Source organism: Erpetoichthys calabaricus, chromosome 7, assembly GCF_900747795.2.
Source record: "Erpetoichthys calabaricus chromosome 7, fErpCal1.3, whole genome shotgun sequence".
Lineage (NCBI taxonomy): Eukaryota > Metazoa > Chordata > Cladistia > Polypteriformes > Polypteridae > Erpetoichthys > Erpetoichthys calabaricus.
The window spans coordinates 169,096,995-169,108,951 of record NC_041400.2 but is presented as its reverse complement, the minus strand read 5'-3'; the positions used below and the strand labels follow the sequence as shown (position 1 = coordinate 169,108,951).

General features: G+C 39.0%; 1 protein-coding gene across 1 annotated transcript; it reads left to right on the top strand.

Moving 5' to 3' along the window:
• The first annotated feature begins 9,733 nt into the window (after positions 1 to 9,733).
• Positions 9,734 to 11,478, top strand: ch25hl2 (cholesterol 25-hydroxylase like 2). Its single transcript, XM_028806014.2, has one exon. It carries the CDS (start codon positions 9,885 to 9,887, stop codon positions 10,752 to 10,754), a length of 870 nt encoding a protein of 289 aa, XP_028661847.1. The 5' UTR covers positions 9,734 to 9,884; the 3' UTR covers positions 10,755 to 11,478.
• The last annotated feature ends 479 nt before the right edge of the window (positions 11,479 to 11,957 follow it).

Here is an 11,957-nt window from a genome sequence, read left to right as displayed (position 1 = left end):
TTACTCATAAGGGTATATATTTCTTTCACAAAATATGATCCAAAAATGGTTTGAAAATGAAATTATTTTTGGGTCTAGACAGCTAAAATCCCAAAAAGCTCCGCTTTTTACAAAACTAGACATCAAGACGAGTCAAACGGTATGTCATATATGGAAGATTTCACATTTCAGTGAATCAGGACACATTGGACAAAAAAAAAAAAAAAAAGTGATTTCAAAGCGTTCATTTATTATTATGAACACAATATAAAATTATAATGTATAAATTGGTACAAAAGGAGCTTTTTTAGCTTTAACACCTGTATATAATTTGAGTGCATAATTACTTACTATCTTATCGTAGTTTTCTTTTTTGCTGCTCATTGTCAATAAATCCCATTCTTTTCTTTGTTATGATTGCCAAACACTTCTTAACATTCGACTTGTTGTCGAAAGGCTGATGAAACGTGTCCTGAGTGGACAGAAAATGTCTCCACTTCTGCTTACCTCTCTCATGCTCCAATTTGCCCACCTCGGAGAAGACAGAAAAGATGCTGGATGTAGAGAAAGCGCAGTGGTTTTTGTTGGTGAGAACTGACTTCATCTGGCTTCATCTGGCTTTGTTTTCTGGGATGAATTATTTAAGAATTTATTTGCTTTGTGGGATAAGAACCATCCATTAATTTATACCAGTTGGGCACAAAGTTATCTTTTCATCCAGACGGCCAATCCATCAGTCGTTCCTCTTGGGCCTCTCATCCTGGTAATAAACCATGTACCTTACTTGCCGGGATGCCCTCACTAGACCCAGGAAAGCCATCCCCAGATGCACATGAAATATGTGACAACATATTTATGTGTGAATGTTATTTTACTATTATAATTTATCATCACTGTTAAAATCAATACTGTTTTCACTGTAAATGCATGTGAGTATCTGTGATGCTTGTTTTGTGTTTTTTTGTAGGCATTGTGTATATGCTGAGCAGCTTGTGCGGCATGTGCAAGATCGTGATTACTGTTGAACTACTGTCTTTTTTTAATTTTGTCTTTCCTTCGTATGTGTATGAACTTTTTTTTACAAGTGTTAAGGGTTAACAACACGTTCCTCTGTGCTGGGACTGGCTTACATCTTGCCTGGTGACAAACTTGTATTTTAAATGTGTGTCATAGCAGCATGCATGCCAAAGCTGGCCTTTGTGTCTATCTATAAGAGTGACCTGATTTGTTTGTTTCAATGAAGAGGACCGTGATATTACAGTAATCATATGGCATATGCCTTTATATACAACGAATCTATTAATTTTTCTAAGCAAACAATTAAATCATTTTAAATATCTTAATTTATATTCAACCACTCATTAAACTTTTTAAGAATTTGCAGGTTTACTATTTATCTTCCATGATGAAAAAGAAAAACTATTTTAAAATTAGTAATTTTATTTTGTGCACTCATGTCCTAACATCTGAAGTAGAAATGGAGACCACCACATGCATACCTGGTAGAAGCCCATCAAGAACACGTTGACACCGTTGGAAACTTAATAAGAGTAAATTTCACAGAAACATTACAAAGTTTTTCTTTACACAGAGAACCAAAGAAGCATGGAATAAGCTACCAAGCAGTGTGGTAGACAGGAGGACTTTAAGGACCTTCAAAACTTGACTTGATGTTACTTTAGAATTAAATGGATAGGACTGATGAGATTTGTTGGACTGAATGGACTGTTCTCATCGAGATTGTTCTAATGTTCTAAAAGCTCTCGTTTCATATCCTTTTTGTGCTCTTCAGAGTGAATGTGGATTTTATGTTGCACATACCAGCACTCCTGATCGCACATTTGGCTTCCTACAAGTCTCATTGTAGTTGAAAACATGGGTGTTCAATTTATTATTATTATTTTTATTATTGCTTGTCTGTAGATGTATACTGTTCTTCTTTGGGCAAGCTTTGAACTCATAAGTTGGTGTTGAACAGTAACTGTCACTTGAGTAAAACTGCTTTTCTTTAAAGAAACCGCACTGCATGCAAGTTATGCTGGGTGTGCTTTCAAAACACAGACATGTCATACATGGATTGGACAAATTCTGTACATCTGCTCTTTGTTCACACAGTTTTAGGTAATGATCAAGACAAAATGCAATAAGATTGCAGGGATATTATAAATGCCAGCCAAACAGCTTTGTAGATCTCTAGAAGAGGAGCTCACCAGGGGAAAAAAATGAATGTCTGGTTACCCTGTATCGCTTCATCTGTTTACTATTTTTTGAAAACAATTATAGATTCTTCTGTTTTATGAATGTGCTTAGGCTATGTGCCCAATTTAAGTGCCTAATCCTGTAATTAAAAATTAAGCTGCTGCTGCTGCCAATGATTGCCAGCAGAACAGCTTCCATATCTCTAATTAATAATTCGACTTGATTCAGAATAGTGGCAATTATTATATTCTCGTTTTAGAACAATGTAGAGGGGAACTACTGAATCTACAATACTTTTTTTTTTAGATATTTACAATGGTCCTTTATGGTGTATTTCACACAAACAAATTCTGCTTATATTATTTATGTACAAGTGCAAATCAGACATTTTGTTAATCTTCATTTTAGGTGTTAGTGTGTCTGTTAATGTTTTAGCAGTAAATAAGCACATTTGTTAGACGTCATGCTGCTCTATTGTACTGTATTTACTTATTCTATTTTCCGAACCATTTGTCTAACCAGTAGTCTCTAGACTTTAAATTCAAAGAATCCAGCTATGTTCTACGCATGCCTTTATTTCATCATAGTCACAAAATTCTGTCCATCACACTCATTCACTCTTGCACTCACACTGGAGAAATTTATGCCACCTTTTCTATAGCACGAGAAACCAGGTATAATAAGGCTAAACTAGGCTCCTGTTGTGTATCTAAGTTGGTTCATGCTCTGTAGTAAGGATCAGGTGCTGGGGTAGTCTGAACCTCTGTGTAGAGAGAAAAAGAAAGACCTTCTGGCAGACAAGAGGCAGCACTGAGTCTCTCTCTGGGAGACCATTGAAGCATGACGGCTGGAACGAGACCATCTTTCTCCCACCCAGTCACAAGTAGTGGGCAGTGGTGCATGGTAAGAGAACAGGAAGCTAGGAAGCTTGCTTAAAGACCAAGTCCTTTACCAGCTACTGAAGACTGACTGGTACAAGAACAAAGAGGAAGCTTTTATAAGATGTCCCTGTAGGAGTGTCCCAGCAGACTAGGTTGGCAATTAATATATTAGCTTTTCTGGAAACAAAAATGTTTGCCTGATATATTAAGTTCAATAGCAATCCTTCTCCATGCCTCATTCCTGTTTGGCAGGCCTCTAAAGTCTAAGTTGTTGGTTGAATAGCACAAGGCAGAGCCGGACTGTCGTTTACAATCAGCACAAGCTTTTCCAGTGGCCTGGCCTGGCCTGGCATTCAGAGCAACCAGTGAAATAAACTAATGGTGAAATTATATAATGTTATTATACTGGAAAACGAGCCGGCGTTATTGCTCTGTGGTGAGCACAAATCCTTTCGGTTTAACATTGGAGGGTTTCTTTTCTGGTTTCTGGTCGAATGGTTCCTTGTTTTGACTTTGCTTGCGTCTCGCGCTCTGACAGTTAAACAGGAGTGCTATGATGACAGGTGCGTAAGTCGGGTGCTTTTGTGATTAAAGTTATGTATGAAGATTGTTTAAAAGTTTATAATATACTTTGAATTATATTTGGATGTTGTATGGGTTTTGGAATTTGTTACTGTGTATTTATTTTGTTTTATTTTTGTTTCAAATTTTCATAAAGTGTAGCATATGGTCACATTTTTAAGGTTTTTTTTTATACTTTTTCCCTCAGAGTGACTGAATATGCTACACAAAATGTTTTACTTTATTTTTTTATTAATGAAATATGTATGTGAGTGGTATTTTTAAATGTACCTGTTGTTCTTTATTTCGTGATAACTTTGTTAATGAACGTGTCTTGTTTTTACTTTATTTTAATATTTTTTTTCTCGCACTCTGACAGTTATACCTCAGCGCTGGGATGAGACAGGGACTGAATAAGGTACACAAAATGTTTCATAGTTTTTTGTTTACTAAGTGCATTCTTTAAAAAAAGCTTGGCAGAATTCTGTGGTACTGAGACATTTTTGAGTCTTTTGTCTTTTGAAGAAATTCAAAGTGGTCTTTTTTGACCAACACTTCAAACTTTGTGGAAGAGTATTTAGCATTACCATCCAGACACTGACAGAGGGTCGGCTGTGGAGATTCCAGACTCACATTTGAAACTGCAGACATGATCTCTGCATTGGGGATTCCACTGACAACTACTTTTTGTGGTTCAGTGCTTTTTGTACATTTGTTTTGATATAAATATTATAGAACTACATGGTGTATTTGTTTATGAAGTGTTGTTCCACACGTTATTAGAGGTTGTCTTGAGACTAATATTTAAGAGTGAAATGTATATATAAAAGCTGAATCTACTCTCTCTTCATTTTATAAAAAAATTTGAAGACGAAATGGTGTTTGTTGGTTTTTTGAGTCTGTGCCTGTACAAGAAAACTGATGTATATTGTGTGGCTAGGGTTAGACTTGGGATTCCTGGCCTGAATAAGCTTCCCAGTCCGGCCCTGGCACTAGGAGTGCTTCTGCTAAAATGACTTGCTGCTCAAACTTCACCATGTTAAACAGGCTCCATCAGTGGAAACAGAGTGCAGTGTTTACTGCTGATGAAAAGAGAACCTTTGCTTTATCACTGAAAAATGTTGCATTTCCAGTTTGTTACCAACACCGTTCTGCTAACATGTGAATGGCGCTTTTCAGTCAATGCCAGAGTGACTGAGCCAGGAGCCAGAAGCAACCTTAGAATGAAGGCTCCCTGATGGGAAGGATTGAAAACTGGAGTCAAAGGCCCCTCAAAGGGCTGTCTTAACAGCATCATAGGCCCCTGAACAAAGCAGTGTACTGGGACCCCTGTTTTGATTGCAAAACAGAAACATACATAAGCATCAGAAACATCATTGCCCCCTATGCTCCTGGGGACCCCAGCCAGTGCCCATTGTGACAGCCCTGTGTGTGTGTTTCTCAAAAGGAAAACTTCCCATTTTTCAGTTACCTTTGGCACCTTTGATCTTATTTGGGCTTTGAAGAGACCCTAGCAGGGTAGATTACTTCTGCTACTTGATATGTGTATGCGACAGTAGTGTTGATCAGTAAATTTCACCAAAGCGTTATTTGCAGCAAATTTGCCATGTCCGCATGTGTCCTTGTGTGTCAAATTATTTACTGATAATTCAAATTTTTCCTCAGTGCCCCATAATGCTTTGCAAGGCAAGTGCGACATCCCCCAGAGATGTAACAGCCAACATTGGATGGGGCCGACCCCTGGGCATTACAGACTCTGTGAGATTTAGTTAGTGGTAGAACAGAAAAGTAAATAGTGCAGGTTCTCAGAATTTATTTTTGTGAAACATATGCAGCATAAATAGCTAGTAATCTTTGCTTATCGCCAAATGTGCAGGTTGATGTTCGAGTTCCATGTCAGTAAAAGAGAAGGAGGCACGTACCCTATGCATGAATGCCTAGCCACGTGGAGATAAAAAACAAAGCTTGAAGGAGCCTGATGCCAAACACAGGAGACTCTGTGAAATAATAATAATAATAATAACAAAAGATGTATTACTATTTACAACACATTTCAATCTTTTTGATGGAAGAAAAAGTGTAAAGCATCAGCACAGACAGTTTGGAGGGCCTTCAGTGTGACTTCAAAAGATAGAACGAGCCAGCGGCTTCAATCATGACACGCTACTTTGAATTTTCTGAATTTAAATAACCTAATTTATTTTTTACTTTTGACTATGATTTCTACATTTCAGCTTTAGTTTTGATGAAATCTATGATTGTGTGTCTCTGACTGTTTTCTTTCTCTTTTGATCCCACAGAGGCATAGTGGTGCAGTGGTTGGAATTGCTGCCACACAGCTCAGGTCACCTTTTTGGCCACAGTAATTAGTCCAGTACAGTTGGCAGACATTTTGCTAGCCCTCAGGGACACTTTAAAGATGATTGCACCATGACAATCCAGTCAAATCTAGTTCAGTTAGTCCTTCCACATTGACTTCAATGCATTTCGACAAGTTCAGAGATATTTGCAAACACTTCCAAGATTTCTCCGAAGTGAAGCGAACATTGTGGAGTTTGCTCATCAATAGCCACAAGGGATCGATTTGGGCACCGAACCCTCGCGTTTGGGCCATTTACTGATTGATATATGGATGAAAATTTTGGAAATAACACAAAATTTAAAAATAATTTGGAACTGAATTATTCCAATTTCTGATAATGTCCAATGCAGGGATTAAATGGACTTTGTTGTACAAAATGAAAAGCTGAAGTGATATTACTTGAATTGCTTAATTTGTTTAAAGAATTGATGTTTGTTTTATCAGTCTTAAGTTTTTTTTAATAATCAATTGTTTGGTTTCCTATTTGACGAAAAGTGCGATGTTTGAATGCCATATTTGTATATTAATTACAGCATTTACTGAGCATTTATAAACAATCATCTCTGTATATATAAAATCCAATGTCTGTGTCTCCGTCTGTTCACTTTTCACGAGAGAACTACTTAAGATCGGCTTTATTTCTAAAATTTGCTTGAACATTCCGGTTGATTCTGCAACCTCGCTCATTGCGCTAAGTATCATAGTTCAGTTGTGGTACCAATTTATTTGCGCGAATCCGAGAAAGACACAGCACACCGAGGGGAGTGGGGTGGGGCCCTCCTCACTCACGAGCCAGCCTCGGGGCATATCTTACTTCTGCTTAGCTAGCGTCGAGAGAACTACTTAATGAATTTACATCTGTTTTTTTTCTAGAATTTGCTTGAACATTCTGGTTGATTTCGCGACTTCTCTCATCACACTTAGTATCATAGTTTGCTTGCAGGAGTGATACACTCACACTCATCCGAGGGGAGGGGGAAGTGTGACGACAGGTGTAGGGAGCCAGGCAGGGCCCTCCTCACTGTCCTGTTTCACTAGTCACAGGTGGAGCCGCGGGGGACGGCTAGTTTAGAATAAGCATAACAAGGAGGCCTGTGATGATGCGGGTATGCTGCATACTCCCATCTGCTGTCCGGGAGCCCTTAACCCGACACTGTCGGTAATGTTACCGATGAGCTAAGCAGTGAGGCAACAACATAGCAAGGGGATGGTGCAAAAGTGTCAAGTGCTTTTATATAAACAACACAACAAAACAGTGTTCAAATAAATAAAGTGCAGTGCTTCAAAAAGAGTCATTTAAATAAATAATCCATAAAAACAGTAGTGAAAACGTGGAGGTTAAAATTATTAGAAAAAAGTCTTCTTAAAAACAACAAGGTTAAAATAATGCAGAAAGCTGTCCTTTTAAAAATCCGGTGCATCCTTCTTCTACTGCTGGTGGCTCCCCTGTTTCTCCCGTCTGGGCTTCTCAATAGAGGAGTCACCCTAGCTGCAGCTGACCTGCTGTTAGGATTGCCTCACCGACTCCTGGCTCCTCCAAACAGCGACTTGGGATTCCCCAACGACCAGGGCTCTCACGCTGGGGACACCATGTCCCAAGTCCTGACTCCCGCTGCCTTCCGCGGCCTTACGTGGAGAGTCATCCACCTTTCATCACTGGTCACTCCCGCTACATGATCACTCAGCGGGAGCGACAACTACTACTACTCCCGGGTGTCGGCCCAACACCCAGGCTTCCCGTACAGCTGCATACGAGCCTGCACTCGCTCGCTCTCCCGCACCGGCTTTCTCTCTCTCTCCTACTTCCTGCTTTCTCCTGCAACCTCTGGTTGTTTCTCTCCTTTCTTTTCTTTTTCTTTTTTCTCCCTCTAGCCAACTCGCACTTCTATTTTATCCAGAGGGCATGGCAGCTGTGGCAAATTAGCAGCCCCAGGAACAATCATGGATGCGGGCGGTCTCTCACCTGTGCACTTAGGTGAGAAACGGCCACATCGCAAACCGCTGAGACCCGCTTCGGCCACACAACCACCACACCCCCTCGCTAAGCCGTGAGCGCGGTGATTATTTATTTAAAACTGACCTTTGATGGGAGCTGTGGACCCGCAATACCACAATGCCTAATAGAAAAGAGACATAAACCAGATGATAGCCTAGAGAGGGGTTATTCTTTCCCATCTGAGGAAGACATAATTTACTGTGAGTCAGGGGGAGGCTCTGCTCATTTTAAAACTTCGGCAGCTACAGGAGTCCAGGTTGTATACTTTACAGTATGTAGAACTTCTACTTATACCTCTTCTTATGGTATTAAACTCAAATTATATTGAATAGAAGAACAGTTTGCATTCACTGCTATACTACCCGTGCTTTCTAGCCTGGGAAGTAAGAGCTCATTATTAATTGAATGTCAGGGGTCTGTGCATAGTGACGTCTTTGGAGAAACAGCACTATATGAGCAAGCAAAGTTATACCGAAGAGGCTGAAAATCAAACTGCCTAGCAGGCACACCGTGGCTGCCAATCCTGTCCAGTTGAATCGCCATCTATTACTACAGTTAGGAGTTGTGCTCCCTCATAGCAAAGAACCTAAAGTTTAGGGCCAGTGTGAAAAGCAAAGTGTTTTCCACAATATAACACTGTTGCAACACCAATGTTTTGGAGTATTCTTGCAGCTTGACACTGGCATTCTTTTTCTTTGCCATATTGTACAAAAGTAGTAAGCAGGAGGGTGCTGGAGGCCAGTGCTGTGGCTACACACAAGTTGTTGCTTTCATGTGTTAAAGTTAGAGAAACCTTATTTGGACAAGTAAATGCAATGAACTGAGACAGTATCAGTCCTTTCCATTAGTAGCATGGGGACAAAGGATTAAAAATAACTTAAAAGTTATCACATTTGTTTTGATGAAACCGATTAAAGGAAGGAAGAAACAACGACTAAAAAACAGTCACTTTGAAGCCCTCATGCTACAGGAGTCATCTAACGTGTTTGACCACTAGTTCCCCTTTCTCAAGCAGATCTTCAGCATTGACCACACTTTGATTTTCACACATCCATAATTCATTACCCCACAATTTTAAGCTACTTAGAACCTTGGCTAGGGATGGAGTTACTGCATTTATCTCACAAAGCAGCCAGTTCTGAATTTACAGGTTGAATCAGATCTGCCTCAGAGCTGTCTGCTATTCTCTGAACATACGTAGCACTTATAATATAACTGAGTTTGAGTCTTTGAGTTGTAATAAATATAATTATCTGCTTTAGGCTATTAAGAATTCAACTGACTTTTTAAAATAAGTTATACATTTGTAAATAAGTTATACAGTTGTTTACATTATTACTTTCTTTGTAAAGCACTTTTATGATATTTATTATGGCAAGACTGATCAAGAGTTTGATTATTTATGTTTTTTTTTTTAAATAGAGCTATTTTAAATTATATAACACATTTCAATTTGTTCTTTCCTAGCATTAGTAGTCACAGCTTAAATTAACCTTCTCGGATCTAAAGAATGCAATGCAGCACAACATGATATTTAATCACAAATGCTACCTCTGAATTTGGCATAAAAGAGATAATTTTTTTTTTACTAAGTTAAAGCTTTTGTTGCATCAGCTCTGCTTTCTAAAACCATAGCCATCTCAAAGCAACTTGATCTGTCGTTTTAGTGGAGAACTTAACATTGCTCAAGAGACATTTGCCAATTAAGTTGGCTTCCTTCCCATTAGAAATAATAGGGTATAAAGCAGCTGCCAGTGGGGAGGTGGCGCTTCATCAGCCTTTAAGAAAAGACACTTAATCCAGCTTCAGTTGCCTAGAGTAAGACTTGCTGAGGGACGGGTTTTTAAGATTTGCTTTAAGAATTCCGTCTAGCCATCACTGGTACCTACGTTGTACTGAGCACATAATGGAATTTCTGTTCTGTTACTCCCAGGCCATTCACATGGCAAACATGACAAGCTACATTCCCGGAAAGTCAGTACTGCAGCTCTTTTGGGACTACCTGCTCACCAATTTTCAAGACACCCTTAGATCTCCTCTGTTCCCGATCATACTGTCAGTGTCTACTTACTTTTTGTTGGTTACCCTTTTCACCATCCTGGATGTACTGGCGTATATACTCCCAGGTATCAATCAATACAAGATTCATTCGAAGAAGCAGGTGACGTTGAATGAAATCCTGAAGACTCTGGGACTAACTGTCTACAACCATTTAGTCTTTATTTTTCCTGCCACGGTAGCTCAGTGGTACTGGAGGCCACCGGTTCCTTTGCCAAAAGAAGCACCAAGCTTGTTGGAGTTTGTTTTCGGCATCCTTGGATGCACCATCCTTTTTGACTTCCAGTACTACCTGTGGCATATGCTGCACCACAAAATCAAGTGGTTGTACACCACTTTCCATGCCATCCATCATGAATTTTACGAACCCTTCAGCCTTGTGACCCAGTACCTGTCTGCGTGGGAGTTAATCTGTGTTGGCTTTTGGACTACAGTAGACCCGATTTTTTTTCAGTGTCACTGCCTCACTGCCTGGAGCTTTATGGTCTTTAATGTTTGGATCTCCATTGATGACCACTGTGGCTACGACTTTCCTTGGTCAATGCATAACCTGATTCCTTTTGGACTGTGGGGTGGATCCATTAAGCATTATGCTCACCATCAGAAGCCAAGCACAAACTTTGCACCCTTCTTCTCTCATTGGGACTGGCTTGCCGGTACAGGGTCAGGCTGGGAGCATTCAGCTGCATTGACAACCAGACTGAAAAAAAAAAGTTAGGAACCTTTCATTCTTTTTGGGTTTCCATTTTAAAAATCCTTTCTGCTGCAATGCAACGGAGGCTTCCTGCTGCAAATTCACATATGTCCATTTTCGAGCAGTAATGTAACTCGGAAAGGTCTGCAATATGGCTTGAGTTAATTGTAAGGTAGTCAGTATTTGAGTGGGGGGGGGGGGGGGGGGAATACTTATTTCATTAGCATTTATTTTGCAGAATATATTTTTTTTTCACGAGAGCCAAAAGGAGACTGTCGAAGAAGTAAAAAGGAAATGAGATATTTGCAAAAGGTACATTTCATTCTATTACCTAATGCATGTCTGCTATTAATAAATTGTAGTATCTTTATGTACTTGCTTAGTATCTTGAAAGCTTTTTAAACTAAAATAGGATAATAGTTCATCTAGGCAAAAGACAATGTTCCTTTCAACAGATGTGTTATTTAAGATTTTATATGTATTTTTGAAATTCAAATGGTCTTCATCCATTTATTAATTTTCTTGCAGTCATCAGTGCTATTGCTCCTGATAAAAATAAATAAATAAAAATGAAGTATAATAATCAAAATGCTTTAGAATAAGGCTGTATATCTGTTCCGATGTGAGGGTTCATAAGGCTAAACAAAATGAACTTTACGTCAGAAAATAAAATTGTGAAATGTTTATGAAAGTATATTTCTATTCTATTGTTTCAGAAAATTCAAATATATCTGAAATGATTCAAAAATCATGCATTGTTGTCTTATTTCCTGGTTTTAATAACTAAAATTTTATTCATTTTTTTTATTTGACAACACAGTCTGTCCAGGAATCAAGCAGTCTTCTGTAGCAGTGACTAAAAATAATTATTTTATGACTCTGTGGTGTCTTGTTTGGATTCCCAATTACAATGGAGGTGTTCCAATGCCTTCTTTGAACTCTCATTTAGTTCAGAGTTTGAATGAAGTGATCAAGTTATTAAGATTTAAATCTTAATATTCCATGTTTACCTCACCAGTTCTGGTGCACTGTGTGACCCAATGGGAGTCACCATAGCTGCCTGAGCCTCAAAAGTTAAATAATATATAAAGAGTGGTTCTGTACGGCTGAGGTGCCGGACTGCACGTCCCAAGACTCTCACTTCTGAACACACCACTGACTTACTGAACAGCTTTGCACTGCTTCATTAGTTGGTAAGATGTGACGAGTAAATGTAGTGCCTACATA